At 40.1% G+C, this 18,466-nt stretch overlaps 1 protein-coding gene across 1 annotated transcript; it reads right to left on the bottom strand.

Annotated features, from left to right (window-relative positions):
- Positions 1-1,423: 1,423 nt before the first annotated feature.
- Positions 1,424-17,697, bottom strand: ZNF383 (zinc finger protein 383). Its single transcript, XM_024978717.2, has 6 exons — positions 17,639-17,697; positions 16,802-16,866; positions 13,827-13,881; positions 13,138-13,264; positions 12,735-12,830; positions 1,424-3,739 (listed from the first exon to the last, which is right to left on the bottom strand). The coding sequence occupies exons 3-6, from the start codon at positions 13,833-13,835 to the stop codon at positions 2,547-2,549; spliced, it is 1,425 nt and encodes a 474-aa protein (XP_024834485.1). The 5' UTR covers positions 13,836-13,881; positions 16,802-16,866; positions 17,639-17,697; the 3' UTR covers positions 1,424-2,546.
- Between the last annotated feature and the right edge of the window lie 769 nt (positions 17,698-18,466).

Below are 18,466 nucleotides of genomic sequence, written 5' to 3'. Positions count from 1 at the left end.
AGGGGATCTTCCCAACCCAGGGATCAAACCTGGGTCTCCCGCAATGTAGACAGATTCTTTACTGAAAGTCATTTCAGTTTCTCATTCATGGTACTGTTCAGCTGTCATCTGTACTCCCCAACCTGAATCAGTGGTTTGTCTACTTTCAATCAGATATATTTTCTATTTTAAATTGTTTACTTTTGTCATTTATTTCTGCATTTGAGAACTAACAATGACTTTCTCTGTCCATATTTTAGATATATTTTTGCTTGTTTTAGCTCTTTGGGTTCTGTATTCATTTTAATGATCTTTCTAGTACTTTAATGTATGCATGCATACTGAGTATTAAAACTTCCAATACAATTTTGCCTGCCACTCACAGGTTTTTCAATTGTGTTCTCATACTCAATCACATTTAAATAATGCATTCTAAGGATTTAGTTCCTTAAGCCACGTTAATCAAGAGGAGTACTAAATTAATATTCAGATATTTGTTGGCTATTGTTTTGTTACTGTCGTTCATTCTGGTCAAATAATGTGCCCTGTATATTTTCTACTTTTGAGGAATAATTAGGAAAAATATTCTTATCTCTTCCTACTTATTTGACAGTTATGCTTTCACCAACCCATCATTATATCCATAGGATTTCAAATGGGTATTAATCTTTGTGCAGCATAAAAATGAAGTCTGAATGTAGACTACCCACAAAAACTTTTTTTCCCTTTTAAAATCTCAAGCCAAATAATGGGGATAGGAAAAACCTTCCTATGTTCATTACACTCATTTCTCTCTCTCTTTTTAAAAAATAGAAGTGAGAAAGTGAAGTCTCTCAGTCGTGTCCTACTCTTTGCAACCCCATGGACTGTAGCCTACCAGGCTCCTCCCTCCAAAAATATCTGTTTATTTATTTGGCTGCACCAGGTCTTCATTGCAGCCTGTGAAATCTTTAGTTGCAGCGTGGGAACTCTTAGATGCAGCATGTGGGATCTAGTTCCCCAACCAGGGATCAAACCCAGGCCTCCTTCATCGGGAGCACGGAGTCTTATCTACTAGACAATCAGGGAAGTCTCTCATTTGTCTTTTTTCATTATGAATTTTTTGACTTAGATAAAGGTAAGCAACATGGTTAAAATCCTTTCCACAAATAATTGTTGCTTAAGTCACTCAGTTTTGTCCAACTCTTTGTGACCCCATGGACTGTAGCCTGCCAGGCTCCTCTGAGATTCCAAAGAATCCATGGGATTCTCCAGGCAAGAATACTGGAGTAGGTTGCCATTTCCTTCTCCAGGGGATCTTCCTGACCCATGGATTGAACCCGAGTCTCCTGCATTGGCAGGGGGATTCTTTACCCTGAGCCACCAGGAAAGCCCTCCACAAATAATAATGGCAATTATGAAAATGAGCGTATCAATGATAATAATGAACAACTTTTACTAGATATTTGCCACATGATAGGAAAAGTTCTGAATATTTATTAATTCATTGAATCATACAACAAACCAACACATACACCATGATTATATTTACTAATACATAAAAAAGAAAATGTCACTAACATATATAAGTAAAAAGTTAAAAAAAATCTGGAAAGATAAATAATATTGATAATGGTGGTTAATTACCTTTCTCATATGAGATTGGGGTTAGGCTTGGTGAAAGGAATAAGACAGTTTACAAGGACAAAATATAGATAATTTCACCAACTAAAGCAGATGTTTTAAAAGGAAAAGGCCAAAACATCCAAAGATAAACTTTGGGTCATATTAATCAAGGAAGATTTTATAACCAAAAATAATTAGATGCAACCATAACATGAATAATAAGGTCATTAAAAATGTCATTAAATATATCAATAAAAATAATAAAAATCTCTATATACTGAAATACCAATCATATTTTTGACTATATTATAAAATCAGGTAAAGGTACAACATGTGTACCATGACTACATTTTCTTTAAAAACAAAGTCTGGTAGGATTTACTCTACCAATTGAAAGTCATTATCTATAGATGGCATGATTACAATTAATCCTGGCTTTTTTAGTTTCTAGTTTTCTGATATTCTGTTTTCTAGTAAGAAAATATAAATGTGTGAAATGAAACAAAAGGACTAAAACTTACTTCAAAAACAAGATCATAATTAATTCTACAAAGAATTAAAAAATACAAAGTCACACAGTTTAAACAGTGTGATACTGGTGTAAGCACAAACATATAGATCAGAGAAGAATAGCCTTGAGACTCAAGCAAATATAAACAAGAATATAATATATCACCAACAAGGTAGAACAAAACAGTAGGAAAGGATAAAACTGTTGATGTGACATTAGTACAAGATGGGGTGGGGGAGTAGAGGGGTGGAGACAAACAAATATCAATTTAGAATCCAAATTCCTTAGAGTAAAATATATTTGGATTAAATATATTTTAAGAAATATATTTTTAAAATATATATATATATATTTATAAAATAAACAAAAAATAGTGAGAGAGGCTAACTATCAAACCTGAATTTTTTGTTTGTTTAAAAGATCAGGAAGGTGAAAAGAGCTTTAACTTTTATTATTCATCAGTATGAACTCCCTGATGACGAATGAGATCTGAGCCACTACTAAATGCCTTTCCACATTCCTTACAGTTATAGGGCTTTTCACCAGTATGAATTCTGAGATGTCGAGTAAGGTTTGAGCATTTATTAAAGGCCTTTCCACATTCATTACATTCATATGGTTTTTCATCTGTATGAATTCTTTGATGTTGAAAAAGCTGTGAGTTCTGAGTAAAGGCCTTCCCACATTCAAGACATTCAAAAGGTTTCTCACCAGCATGAATTCTCTGATGTTGACGAAGTTGTGAGCTCTGAGTAAAAGCCTTCCCACATTCCTTACAATCATAGGGTTTCTCTCCCGTGTGAATTCTCTGATGATTAGTAAGTGCGGAGCCACTACTAAAGGCCTTGCCACATTCTTTGCACTCATACGGTTTCTCACCTGTATGAATTCTCTGATGCTGTACAAGCTTTGAGCTCTGAGTGAAAGCTTTGCCACATTCCTTGCATTCATAGGGTTTCTCACCTGTATGAATTCTCACATGTTGAAAAAGTTGTGAGCTCTTAGTAAAGGCTTTTCCACATACTTTACATTCGTACGGTTTTTCACCAGTGTGAATTCTCTGATGGTCAATAAGATTTGAGCAATAACTAAAGGCCTTCCCACATTCCTTACATTCATAGGGTTTCTTACCCGTATGAATTCTCTGATGCTGAGAAAGGTATGAGCTACAGCTGAAGGCCTTTCCACATTCTTTACATTCAAAGGGTTTTTCACCTGTATGAATTTTCAGATGTCGAGTAACATGTGAGCCACAGCTAAAGAATTTCCCACACTCTTTACATTCATAAGATTTTTCGCCAATATGAATTCTCTGATGTTGAAGAAATTGTGAATTCTGACTAAAGACCTTTCCACATTTCTTACATTCATACGGTTTCTCTTCATTGTTAATTTGATGTAAAGTAAAGAATGTCTGTTGAACAAATGTGGGCATGTACTCATGAGTGAGTATTTCTTGGCTGAAATGCCCATTTTGATATCCCAGTTGTTTTTCAAAGTGACTTCTATATTCCAAAACATCTCTGAAACTGGAGTATTCAAAGCCATGTTTTCTAAGTCCCATCATTTCCCTCTGGCATGATTCTATTTCGTAAACTTCCTTCTTTAGCGATAATAACTTGGTTTCACACATTGATTCCAGAGCTGAAAGAAAATAAAAGGTAAATATTCTTCTCCCACCTCATCTGTGAAAAGGTAAATTTCTATAAAAGAAATGGAAAAATTAAAGTAAAAACAATATGTGGTAGTAAATGACATAGAATTTTCAAGTGTATCTGTAGAATCTGAAAACTGGACAAGAAATACCCCAAAATTAATGAGATGTAAAGTGGGAAGCAGCAGGCAGAATCTATGGAAATAGAAAACCACAGTGATTCTCAAATATTGATGTGGACCAGAGTCATTTGGAAAAGTTGGTAAATATACAATGCTTAGGCATAAAAGATGACTAGTTGTATACACATCTATATGAGCTTATATGTATATGTAAAAAACAAAGTATATCATCGTACAATATGTATTATACAAAGTGGCTAATTTTTTTTTTTTTTACCTCCGTTAAAGGTCTCCTAAGAGGAATCAAAGCATACAGGGAAAGATTCTTGGGCTCTCTGGTATAATAAAGTATAAATTTGATTTTTGTCCCTAGTTCCTAACAAAGAGCTTCAAAAACCCTTTGAATTTACTGAGTGATAGCAGTGTTTTCACTGTGCTAATGAGGTGACTCATGGTGGGTCCCCAGATTTAGGATGGGGACTGTTCACTAGAAAGACCCAACATATGATGAGAGGGCTGGGATTTTCAGCTACTTAACCCCTGGGAAAGAGAGGGAGGCCAGAGATTGAGTGGCTGATGGCCTAATCAATTATGCCAATTAATTATGCTTAACTATAATTATGTAATTAAGCTCCAGTAAAAACTCAACACCAAAGTTCAGTGGCGTTTTTTGGTTGGTGCTTCACCAGGAGGCTGACACACTTTGACTTCACAGGGAGAGGGTGTGGAACCTCTGCATCCAAAGCCTACCAACTCATCTGATATCCTTTACAGTAAAACTCCAGTTGTAAGTATAGTGCTTCCCTGAGTCTTCTGAATTGTTTTAGCAAATTATTGAGCCTGCAAGGGGGCATGGAAATACCTGAATTTATAGTCAGTTGATCAGAAGTGTGGGTGGGACTTACAGCTGGGGTCAGGAGTGAAAGCAATCTTGGCTGTTAACCTGTGGGGTTTATGCTGACTCTGGGTTGTTGGGAGTCAGAAGTAAACTGCAGTTCACTCAGCTGGGTATAAAGAAGAATAGGGTCCATAATAAAGGACATATTGGATGTGAGGACATATTGAAAGTGATCAGAGAGTTAGCTACACGGGAGACTAGCCTGAGATAAGTCTAAAGTGAATGCATGCTCAGTCACTCAGATGTGTTCAACTCTTTTTGATCCCATGGACTGTGGCCCACCAGGCTCCTCTGTCCGTGGGATTTCCCAGGCAGGAATGCTGGAGTGGGTTGCCATTCCCTCATCCAGGGGATATTCACGACCCAGAGATCTAACCTGTGTCTCCTGCATCACTGGCATTGGCAGGTGGATTCTTTACCACTGTGGACCGGGGAAGCCCAAAGTCTAAGGTAGTGAACTAATTTGATGTGAGTAGTAGATAGGGAAGACTCAGAATATGTTGTGCTGGAGATTCAGTGAAAATACTATTTGTCTTCAAAGTTTGTGATGCTGATCCTGGGACAAGAGAGAGATTTGCTCATGTACTAATACCACCACAGAGACTGGGAAGGCCACTGAAGTTTAAGGCATACAGAGAGAAAAAAGACACAGTGCAACAGCATAAGAAACAATACACAAAATGAAGAGACAACCTACAGAATGGGAGAAAATATTTGCAAGTGATGCGACTGAAAAGGGCTTAATTTCCAAAATATACAGATAGTTCATATAGCTCAATATCAAACAAACAACCAAACAAACAAAAAAACCAATCAAACAATGGGCAGAAGATCTAAATAGATATTTCTCCAAAGAAGACATTCAGATGGCCAATAGATATATGAAAAGTGCTCAACCTAATCACCAGGGAAATGCAAATCAAAACCACAGTAAGATACCACCTCACACCTGTCAGAATGGCCATCATCCAAAATTTACAAATAATAAATGCTAGAGAGGGTGTAGGAAAAAGAAAACCCTTATACACTATTGGTGGGAACATAAATTGGTACTGTCACTATGGAGAATAGTATGGTGGTTCCTTAAAGAACTAAAAATAGAGTTATTAATACCATAGATCCAACAATCTCATTCCTAAGCATATATTCAGAAAAGATGAAAACTATAATTCAAAAAGATACATACATCTCAATGTTCACAGCAGTACTATTTACAACAGCCAAGACATGGAAGCAACCTAAACGGCCATAAACAGATGAATGGATAAAGGTGATATATACACATACACACCCACACACACTGGAATATTACTCAACCATAAAAAGAATGAAGTGATGCCATCTGCAACAACATGGACAGACTAGAGATTATCATACTAAGTAAATCACACAGAGAAAGACAAATACTGTATGATATCACTTGTATGTGGAATCTAAAAAAAAATTATACAAATGAACTTACTTACAAAACAGAAACTTACAGATCTAGAAAACAAACTTATGGTTACCAAAGGGGAAAAAGTCAGAGAGATAAATCAGGATTTTGGGAATAGCAGATTCACACTATTATATGTAAAATAAACGACAAGTTCCCACCATACAGTACAGGGAACTATATTTAATATCTTACAATAAACCATAATGAAAATGAATCTGATAAAAATATGTGTATATATACATATATATGTATAACTGAATCACTTTGCTCTACACCAGAAACTAACACAACATTGTAAATCATCTATCAGTTCAGTTCAGTTCAGTCGCTCAGTCATGTCTGACACTTTGCAACCCCGTGAATCGCAGCACACCAGGCCTCCCTGTCCACCACCAACTCCTCGAGTTTACCCAAACTCATGTCCATTGAGTTGGTGATGCCATCCAGTCATCTCATCCTATGTCATCCCCTTCTCCTCCTGCCCCCAATCCCTCCCAGTATTGGGATCTTTTCCAATGAGTCAACTCTTTGCATGAGGTGGCCAAAGCACTGGAGTTTCAGCTTCAGCATCAGTCCTTCCAATGAACACCCAGGACTGATCTCTTTTAGGATGGACTGGTTGGATCTCCTTGCAGTCCAAGGGACTCTCAAGAGTCTTCTCCAGCACCACAGTTCAAAAGCATCAATTCTTCGGCACTCAGCCTTCTTCACAGTCCAACTCTCACATCCATACATGACCACTGGAAAAACCATAGCCTTGACTAGACGGACCTTTGTTGGCAAAGTAATGTCTCTGCTTTTGTATATGCTATCTAGGTTGGTCATAACTTTCCTTCCAAGGAGTAAGCGTCTTTTAATTTCATGGCTGCAATCACCATCTGCAGTGATTTTGGAGCCCCCCAAAATAAAGTCTGACACTGTTTCCACTGTTTCCCCATCTATTTCCCATGAAGTGATGGGACCAGATGCCATGATCTCAGTTTTCTGAATGTTGAGCTTTCAGCCAATTTTTTCCACTCTACTCTTTCACTTTCATCAAGAGGCTTTTTAGTTTCTCTTCACTTTCTGCCATAAGGGTGGTGTCATCTGCATATCTGAGGTTATTGATATTTCTCCTGGCAATCTTGATTCCAGCTTCTGCTTCTTCCAGTCCAGCATTTCTCATGATGTGCTCTGCATATAAGTTAAATAAGCAGGGTGACAATATACAGCCTTGACGTACTCCATTTCCTATTTGGAACCAGTCTGTTGTTCCATGTCCAGTTCTAACTGCTGCTTCCTGACCTGCATATAGGTTTCTCAAGAGGCAGGTCAGGTGGTCTGGTATTCCCATCTCTTTCAGAATTTTCCACAGCTTATTGTGATTCACACAGTCAAAGGCTTTGGCATAGTCAGTAAAGCAGAAATAGATGTTTTTCTGGAATTCTCTTGCTTTTTTGATGATCCAGCGGATGTACTTCAATTTTTAAAAAATTCTCAGGAGTTTCACATGAGGATTGTAAATAATAATAAGACAGAGTGCAAGATACTGCCATGGAAGGATGACAGGAGTCAGAAGCAGACTAATGAGAACTGAGTCCCAAAACTGACAGTTACTCACAACAGGTTCCAAGGCAATTATTTAACCTTTTTAGTCCCCAGTTCTTCTTCTATAAAAGGGAGCTAATCCTTAATTTGTAATTACTAGGAGGATGGGGAAAAGTAGAGTAAATGTTGTTGAGTAAAGTGTTCAGTATATGACAGCTAATGGATATTTTAGGCAAATTAAACAGTTTGAAGACATCAAAATGGAGCCTATTAGAATATCTCAAGCCAGAAACAGGGAATTCATTTCAGTATATTCTTTTCCTCCTACCTTCATAGGATCTTTCAGCAATTTCATCCAGTTAACCTCCTCAGAATTTTTTTATCTCCACTGCCAATGCCCTCTTTCAAACCAGAATCATCTCTAACCCAGACCACTCAAGTAGACTCCTAACCCAGATCCCCAACAAGTTCTCATACTCTCTAACCTATTCAAGGGCCAAAATGACATTTGGCCCAGGCTTCCATTGCTCAAAGTCCATCAAAGACTGAATAATGTAGTTCCTACTTGTCTCTCCAATCTCAAGTCACACTCTGCTTTTGCTTGCTCCTGGGGTTGACAACACTGACTTCTTTTAGTTCTTCAAACACACCAACCCTTCCCCTCTTAGAAGGGCCTGCACAGGGGTTCTTCCCTTTGCCTGGAGTTTTCTTCTCTATGAACATATCTAAGACTGGACGTCCCTAGTGGTCTAGTGGTTAAGAATCTGTCTGCCAATGCAGGGAACATGGGTTCCATCCCTGGTCTGGAAAGATCCCAAAAGCCAAGGAGCAACTAAGCCTGTGTGCCAGAACTACCGAAGCTGGTGCGCCCTAAAACTTGTGCTCTATAACAAGAGAAACCACCGCAAAGAGAAACCTGCTCACCACAGAGAGCAGCCCCCACTCACCACAACTAAAGAAAGGAGCACAGCCATAAATAAGTAAGTAAAATTAAGTAGTAAGTCCTAGCAGTGAGCCTGTAATTCTGAAATAGTGATGACTACAAATGATATTTCAGCATGTCTACAATAACAGTAAAATGATATGAAAATATCTGTGATTTCTATTCATGTCAAAGTCACAGGAACTACTAATACTATCATGGTTTGCTGCATACATCATAATAGGAAGACATGCTAAATTTCAATTACAGATTACTAGATATAAAGATGCATTTTTTTGTTTTGTTTTCATCCAAGTTCATGAGTTTCCTCAATTCTATCCAAAGGAATCCAAAATTAGCAAGCTTTGAGTTAGAGGAATCCTTTAAAAACATGAAGTCACTCCCCTGTTCAAATTACCTCACTCAGAATGGAATGGCTTTACATCCCAGAGGAGCCTGGCAGGCAGTCCAGAGGATCGCAAAGAGTCAGACATGCCTGAGTGACTGAGTACAAAATAGAATTCAAAGCCCATACCAAGGCCTATAAGACCTCAAGTTATCTGCAGATACACCCTTCCTCCCACTAGCACGGAGCACACAAACACACATGCATCCTGCTACTTTGCCAATTTCCTTTCACATAATTCCCTCTTGGCTCATTCTGTTCCAATCACAAAGACAGGAGCCAAAAAGCTCCTAACTCAGGAACTTCGTTCTTCCTGATCCTTTTGCCTGAATCTCTTCTACCAGACATCTACATTATTTGTTCCCTCACTTCCTTCCTCATCAGAAGGACCTTTCAGGACTTCCCTGGTGGTCCAGTGGCTAAGACTCTATGCTCCCAATGCAGGGGGCCCAATCAGGGAACTAGATCCCACATGCTGCAACTAAGAATTTCCACACCACAACCAGAAGATGCCACAACAAAGATCGAAGAACCCATGGACTGCAACTAAGACCCAGCACAGCCAAATAAATACATGAAAGTAAGAAAGAGATTTATTAAAGAAAAATAATAATAATTCTAAAAAGGCCTTCTCTACCTTCCTTCATAGCATTTATTGTCATCTGCCATATATATACACACACACACACACACACACATATATATATATATACTTTTTATCTCTCATCCCCTAGAATATAAGCTCCAGGAGAGCAGAATTTTAAATGCTTTGTTCAATATTATAATCGCAGCATCTGAACCAAAGCTTAGTACATAGTACTGTTCCATAAGTATTCTTTTGGTTCTCCTACTTTATACCGAATCTCTTCTTCTCTGCCCCGTTCATTCCCAATTTAGGCAAAGACCTTTTTGTTTTTCCCAACATTGTCTCTTTAGACAGTGACTGCAATCACTTGTGAGGCTCTAACTGCTATTTCAGTATAGATTAAATCCATTTCTGAATATTTATCCTGTGACTTTCTGCTAAGCTCCCCACCATCTGATTCTTTTACCAGGCACTACTTCGTGAAAGTTATTTATGGATATATTTTAACACTACTTTTTAAAAAATTTTATGTTTTTTTTTTTGAAGTAGAGTTGATTTACAAAGTTGTGATGATCTCTGCTATACAGCCAAGTGACTCAATTATACACATAAATTGTTTCTTTTCCACTAGATTTCCCATAGATTTTTTTTCCCACTATGGTTTATCACAGGATAAGGACTATATTCCTTGTGCTATACAGTAGGACCTTGTTGTTTATCTATCCTATATGTAATATTAACGGTTTACAGCTGGTAATCCCAAACTCCCAGTCCTTCCCTCCCCCACCTTCCTACCTCTTAGCAACCACGAGTCTGTTTTCTATGTCTTGTGAGTCCGTTTCTGTTTTGTAGAGAGGTTCATTTGTTTAGCACTACTTTTTGACTCTAAGTTTTTAACAGTTGACACAATTAGAAAATGCATCATATGGCAGACTCCTTTGCACACATTAGGAAATAAAAAATATTAGATAAAGGAAAAATGCACAACAAACAAAAAAAATCAGTCATTGGCGGGCAGCTATAATGAAGACTAGGACTTGAAGCTGGGGCAGGTGCGTGCAGACATGCACAAACGTGCACACACACACAGGTATACTATTTGGGAGTGGTAACAGGAAACATTTAGTTGGAACCAGAGATCAAATTGCCAACATCTGCTGGATCATGGAAAAAGCAAGAGAGTTCCACAAAAACATCTATTTCTGCTTTACTGACTATGCCAAAGCCTTTGACTGTGTGGATCACAATGAACTGTGGAAAATTCTGAAAGAAACGGGAATACCAGACCACCTGACCTGCCTCTTGAGAAATCTGTATGCAGGTCAGGAAGCAACAGTTAGAACTGGACATGGAACAACAGACTGGTTCCAAATAGGAAAAGGAGTACGTCAAGGCTGTATATTATCACCCTGCTTATTTAACTTATATGCAGAGTACATCATGAGAAATGCTGGACTGGAAGAAACACAAGCTGGAATCAAGATTTCCGGGAGAAATATCAATAACCTCAGATATGCAGATGATACCACCTTTATGGCAGAAAGTGAAGAGGAACTAAAAAGCCTCTTGATGAAAGTGAAAGTGGAGAGTGAAAAAGTTGGCTTAAAGCTCAACATTCAGAAAATTAAGATCATGGCATCTGGTCCCATCACTTCATGGGAAATAGATGGGGAAACAGTGGAAACAGTGTCAGACTTTATTTTTCTGGGCTCCAAAATCACTGCAGATGGTGACTGCAGCCATGAAATTAAAAGACGCTTACTCCTTGGAAGGAAAGTTATGACCAACCTAGATAGCATATTCAAAAACAGAGACATTACTTTGCCAACAAAGGTCCGTCTAGTCAAGGCTATGGTTTTTCCAGTGGTCATGTATGGATGTGAGAGTTGGACTGTGAAGAAGGCTGAGTGCCGAAGAATTGATGCTTTTGAACTGTGGTGCTGGAGAAGACTCTTGAGAGTCCCTTGGACTGCAAGGAGATCTAACCAGTCCATTCTGAAGGAGATCAGCCCTGGGATTTCTTTGGAGGGAATGATGATGAAGCTGAAACTCCAGTACTTTGGCCACCTCATGTGAAGAGCTGACTCACTGGAAAAGACTGATGCTGGGAGGGATTGGGGGCAGGAGGAGAAGGGGATGACAGAGGATGAGATGGCTGGATGGCATCACTGACTTGATGGACGTAAGTCTGAGTGAACTCCGAGAGTTGGTGATGGACAGGGAGGCCTGGCGTGCTGCGATTCATGGGGTCTCGAAGAATGGGACACAACTGAGTGACTGAACTGAACTGAAGAAGAAGAAAACCTAGCAAGGAACTGAATCTAAAATATAGGTAGGAGGACTTCCCTGATGGTCCAGCAGTTAAGAATCCACCTGCCAAAACAGGGGACATGGGTTCAATCATGGGTCCAGGAAGATCCTACATGTTGAGGGACAACTAAGCCCGTGCCGTGCTCCATAACCATCGAGCCTGTGCTCCAGAGCCCAGGAATTGCAACTACTGAGCCCATGAGCTGCAACTACTGCGGCCCACGCACCTCGAGTCCATGCTCCCAACAAGAGAACCCACGCAATGGGAATCCTGTGCACTACAATGAAGAGAAAGCCTGCACACAGCAGTGAAGACCCAGCACAGCCAAAATAATAAGTAAATTAATTAAAATTAAAAAAATACACGTAGGGACTTCCCTGGAGGTCCAGTGGTTAAGAAAACATGCTTCCATGGCAAGGGGCATGGGATCAAACCCTGGTCAGGGATTAAGATTCCTCATGCCATGTGGCATGGCCCAAAAATAGGAAACAAAAAAAGTACAGGTAAAAGAGTTTTCTTTGCAGGGGATATGAAGGGCACTCTCTACTTGAAATTAAGAAGGGTATTGGAGAAAGAGTAGCAGAAACAGCAGTAAGTGAGGAAAGGAATGGAACAGGTCATTCGTAAACTCATGCTCAAAGGAGTTAGTTTTTCCCACAGGCCTACTGTTTTGATGGGAGCTTCCAAGACCACATCTCAAGGGTGCTGTTTCTTCATGAATCAACTGGGTTATTACCTACAGTTCCCTGCCTTGGTCCAGTCATTTCTCACTTACCTGAGCACAGGCCTCTTGTCAGCTCTCTGCCAATCATCCATGGCTCTTTCCCTTGTTCCAATAAGGAAATAACTTGAGGCTTGGGAATGTAAAGTCCTGCTCACAAGAAAAGATATGGAACATGGTTAGGCTGTGGGTAAATCAGACCCGAATGTAATACCAGTCCCTTGATGATCAAGGAAGAGATGCTACTGTGGGAACAGTCAAACAAAGAAGAGGCTCAGCCATAGCCAACTAGGAGCTGCTCATTTCCCACTCTTCCTTTCCATTTCAGTTCAAACCATTTATTTGAGAACAGGGAGCAGAAATTCAGCTGGTAACTTGAAAAGTAGCTGAGAAAGTCACTGCAGAAGAAAGAGACATTCCAGGGGAGAACTCAAAATACCAGTATAGATGTCCTTACCCATTGACACCAGATTGCTATAGTTTTCCAACATCACATCTCTGTACAAGTCCCTCTGAGCAGGGTTCAGGAATTCCCACTCCTCTTGAGAGAAGTCTATAGACACATCACTGAACACCACTGATCCCTGAAACAATAAACACATGTATTATTTGTGCAACAAAAAGAAATATTTCACAAATGTTAGTAACCAAAGAGTTGATGAGATATTTTACTTTAAACACAGTATGCTACCTAATCTATGGAAAATGAATGACAGAATTTAAATATCATTTTGCAACCTCTAATGAATTAATGAATCTAGACAATAATCCTCATTGGTAGCTAACATTACAAAAGGAAAGAGTACCAGAAATAATACACCTCCTAATGGAATCACACATCACCACCTAGGAAATATTTCTGACCAAAAAACCCCAACTGAATCTGATCAAGACCTACATACTAATTCCCTGGAAACACTTACATGATACCCCAGAGAAAAAATCAGCAAAATCCAAATAGCAGACAAATGAATCTTTTTTTTTTTTTTTCTTTTCTAACAACAACAAAAATTGCAAAGAAAGGAAAGAGATGGAAGGGCTACCTACAAAGTAAGAAATTGGGCTCAAATATCCTTAAAATTGTGTTTGTTTTTCTTAGAAAGAACTGAATGTCAGGAAGGTAAGAAGGAGCCTCAGCTAACTTACCTGGGCCATGGCTTTCAGTATTACAGGGTGATCAGTCCTCCTTGGGGCTGTTCTCCTGAAAAAGGATAGTGTTCTGAGAAGGCAGGCCTGGGAAATCAAACAAATATCTAGAGACAATTCTGGCCTTACAGCTTTTGGACCCTCCAGGCAAAATTACTTCCATTTCCCTTGGTCTCAGGAAATAACTCTAGTTAGTGAGTGGGAGTCTGGAATAAATCCCCCTCATTCCTCAACTCCAGAAATCCCAGGCTTTTGCTGTAGCAAGATGGATCCCAGCTAGTTGATCCAAAGGAATAAAAAGTCATAATTCCTCTCCTTCATATTGTTACCACTTTGTTCTGTTACAGAAATAATTAGCATATTCTTTTAGGAAACGGAGAGTCCAAGTCCAAGTCCTAAGGCTCTTTTATTCGGGGGTCTGGTTTTCCATTGGTATGCCATTTCTATAGACACCGGGCACAAAGTTCAGAGTCCATTGGGAGGGTGACCATGCGTGTAGCCTAATGTTCGCAGCCTGGCCTAAGATGGAGTCCAGCTCTGTTTCCTCCTTCAGTATAAGCAACCCAGGTTCCTGCCTCAGCCAAGTGATCCAGGTAAGACCTTGCCCCATCTCAGTCCTGCTGTTGCTCTGAACCCAAGACAGAGCTGCTATGACCTGCTCTGAGTGGACCCCTCCTCTGTAGCCCTCAGGTCCCTAAGCCAGCTTTACCTAAATGGTGCCTGTGGCCAGGCTGTGGCCAGGAACACAGTTTATTCTAATTAGGACTAAGTGTGAAGTGAAAGTGTTAGTTGCTCAGTTGCTCCGACTCTTTGTGACCCCATGGACTGTAGCCCACCAGGTTCCTCTGTCCATGAGATATTTTTCCGGCAAGAATACTGGAAGGGGTTGCCATTCCCTTCTCCAGGGGATCTTCCCAACCCAGGGATCGAACTTAGGTTTCCTGCATTGCAGGCGAATTCTTTACCATCTCAATCACTAGGGAAGCCCAATTAGGGCTAAAGACTTCCGTAAGCAATTCTCATTTGCCAAGCCTGAGAAGGTCAACTTCCCCCAACACACAACCACGCTCACATTCACAATGAGGCACTCCTTCCCTTATGCACTAGCTCTGTTTTTTTCTAAAAAACAGCCACCAGGGACTTCCCTGGTGGTCCAGGGGCTAAGACTCAGTGCTCCCAGTGCAGGAGCGTTTGATCCCACATGCTGCAACTAAAGATCAAAGATTCCAAGTGCTGCAACTAAGACCCAGTACAGCCAAATAAATATTTTAAAAAACAAAAACCCCTGCTTATGTGTATTAGCCACACAGAAGTTAAAATGTCAACTCTTCTAGTTCTCAGGTAAGAGCTTTCTTACTCACACATATTTATATCAAAAAAAATTTTCTTTTTTCTACAATTGTAATGCTTTCATTACATTTAAGCCTTTAATCAATTATTATTTTTATTTTGGTATTATTTGGTAAAAGACAATGGCATGAGATTATCAATTATAATTTTACTTCAGTAAAAGATATGAGTTAATAATCCTACTTCATTTTCCTCCAGAGAGGGCTACCCAAATGTAACAAAATCATATATGAATAATATAGTATTCCATGGGACTTAACATGCACCATTATTTTATTGCTACTAAGAAAGGAGGAACTATTTAAGACATAACCTTATTTCATGTATGTAAAATGGGGGGTGGGGTGGAAATGAGCCTTAGAACAGATGACTATGGAATATATTTTCCATACTGATTTAAATGTTACTCTTGGAACGTCCCTGGTGGTCCAGTGGCTAACTTTGAGCTCCCAATGCAAGGGGCCAGGGTTTGATCTCTGGTCAGGGAACTGGATCCCACTTGCCACAACTAAAAGATCCTGCACGTTGCAATGAAGATCTGAGATTCCAAGAGCAACAACTAAGACCCTGCACAGCCAAATAAATAAATATTAAAAAATAAATGCTACCCTTATCATAGAGGATACATTTGGATTTGTGATTCTACTTTCATTCAGTGATGTTTATTATTTTGCCAGTATCACATTCTCTATTTATTATAATTTACAAATATATTTTAATGTCTAAATAAAAGACTCCTCCACCACACACCTATGAGAATGGCCAAAATCCAGGACACTGACAACCAATTCTGGCCAGGGTGTGAAACAACAGGAACTGTCATCCATTGCTGGTGGGAATGCAAAATGGAATGGCCACTCTGGAAGACAGTTTGGCAGCTTCTTACAAAATCAAACATATTCTTACCATACGATCCAGCAAGCACCTTGCTATTTATCCCAAAGAACTGAAAAAGTATGTCACACAAAAACTTGTGCACAGATGTTTATAGCAGCTTTATTCATAATTGCAAAAACTTGAGAAAAACAAGATGTCCCTCAGTAGGTGAATGGTTAAATAAACTGTGGTACATCTAGACAATGTCGTTTTATTCAGCCAAAAAAAAAAAAAAGAAAGAAAGAAAGTGGCCTATGGAATCATGAAAAGACATATACTAAGTGAAAGAAGTCAATATGAAAAGCTCCATCTGCCAACTATATGACACTCTGGAAAAGGCAAAACTATGGAGACTGTAAAAAGATCAATGGTAGCCAGAGGTTAGGAAGAAGGAAGCAAAGAGGGATGAATAGGTAAGGCACAGAAGATATTTAGGGCAGTGAAACTACTATGTAACACACCATAATGTATGTTACACTTTTAAAACCACATGTTATATCATTATATCTGATGAGTCATCAAAAATTAAAACACCAACTGACCAAGTATTAGAATACAGGATGACTATGCTTATAAACTGCTAGTAAGAATTTAACAGATACAACCATATCGGTCCAGCATTATCTAGGAAATTTGAAAATACAGACATATCTTCTGGCCTAGCAACTCTATTGGTATGTTTATACTCTATGAAAGCATGCACATGTGCACCAGGGTACTTATAAAACAAAAAGGAAACCCCAGCGCACCTTGTATTGGGCTTGGTCAACAGCCATTCCTTTCTCCTCAGGGGACCTCTCTGAGAAAGACAGAGCTGGAGGAAGGAGAAAGGAATTATGAAATGCCAGGTCTTTCTGTGGCTCAGACTGATTAGATAAGAGGTTATTCTGGACCCACACCTACTACCCATGGGAAGGAGGGATGGAGAGAGGTCAGAGGAGTGGAGGCTGTCCTGAGCATTCCTGGTTGCAGAAGGCGAAAAGTCTGCTGCTCAAGACCAAAATCTGTCCTGATCTCACATATCAACCACTGGGACACACACACTGTCAGCTTGGCACAATTACAGACACTCTCCAACCGCACACACAGTGCCACAAAAACTTATGCGATCACACTCACATATCCTTACACAGTCATAGACATCCAGTACACTTAGTACTGCTAACGTTCATAAAACCACCATCAGAGGCAGCCCTCAGATAACACAGTCATAGCAGCACAACCACACTCTACACTCCCCACCCCAACACACACGGCACAAACTTGTATGGGTAACCACAATCACTTGTCCCACTACGGGGTCGGAGCCGCACACTGTTACAATTACACACCACAGAGAGGATATCCACAGTCACACCTGCACACAGAGTTTCGCGCGCATGGTCAGTCACAATGACATACGCACACACAACGCCGCACGATCACATAAAGTCACAATCACACACATGGATTCCCACACTTCCCCCTCCCCCGGTCCTAACAAATCATACAGGCCCAAGACTTCGGACCCGCCTGGACTGTCCCTTCAGACCATCAGAGATGCACATCCGGCACCTAGACGAGCCCCCGGGACCTAGGCTGCTCACCTGGCACTTCCCCTTCCCCGGAGGCCGAGGGTCCCGCAGGCGAGTGAAGGGTCGGCCCTATACGCGCCAGGATCTCTGGGAAATGTAGTCCGAAGCCAGATCCGCTAGGACAAGATGGCTTCTCGCTCTCGGATTTTCTGCACCGCCTGGGGCCAAGTTACACCTCTTCTCCCCTCTCGGAATTGCTGCCAAGAATCTTGAGATACAGATACAGTCCCCACATCCCAGAGACAAGCTTCCTCCAAGGGCCAGGCCAATCCCATGGAGTCATATGTCCCCTGAGAAATAGAAAAATGTCGCTAGATTCGCGCCTAAAGTAGGTTAGAGAAGCAAGAACTTCTGGGAAATGTAGTCTAGAACCAGAATGGGTGAGGCGCCCGCCTAAGTAGAAGATTGTCTTGGTTGTTGTTTTTTTTTTTTTCACAGAGTTTGCTGCGGTGGAGGACAGAGTGGCGCCCAAGACTCTTCTAGGAGTTGTAGCTTACTCTGAGAATATTCCAGATCGACTAAAGCACCATTTTTGCCTTCCTCCGTAGATTAACGTGGTGTGTGATCTGTGCTAGTCTGGGAGCTGAAACCTAGGAGTCTCAGATAAGAACACTCAGCAGGAAAGTGAAGGAGAGCAATCAGCGACTCCGGAATGCAGCGGATGGGGACGGATTATCAGGCGCTTGCAGCAGTTTGTTTGTTGTGCATGGTAATGTTGACTTTGATAATGGCCCCAGTGAGTAAAGCCGCAGGTGAAATTGGAGTTACCTCACTTTCTTCATCTGGAAAACAGTGACCATTTAGGGTGCATGGTCTCGTACTATCAGTTTTGACTTTTGG

Source organism: Bos taurus, chromosome 18 (genome assembly GCF_002263795.3).
Source record: "Bos taurus isolate L1 Dominette 01449 registration number 42190680 breed Hereford chromosome 18, ARS-UCD2.0, whole genome shotgun sequence".
Lineage (NCBI taxonomy): Eukaryota > Metazoa > Chordata > Mammalia > Artiodactyla > Bovidae > Bos > Bos taurus.
This window is presented reverse-complemented; position numbering and strand designations above follow the sequence as displayed.

Coding starts and splice junctions, on each gene's coding strand:
- ZNF383 (XM_024978717.2), bottom strand. Junction 12,831..13,137: donor TAGCAATCTGGTGTCAATGG/GTAAGGACATCT, acceptor TCTTGTGAGCAG/GACTTTACATTCCCAAGCCT. Junction 3,740..12,734: donor GACAAGAGGCCTGTGCTCAG/GTAAGTGAGAAA, acceptor ATTTTCTTTCAG/CTCTGGAATCAATGTGTGAA.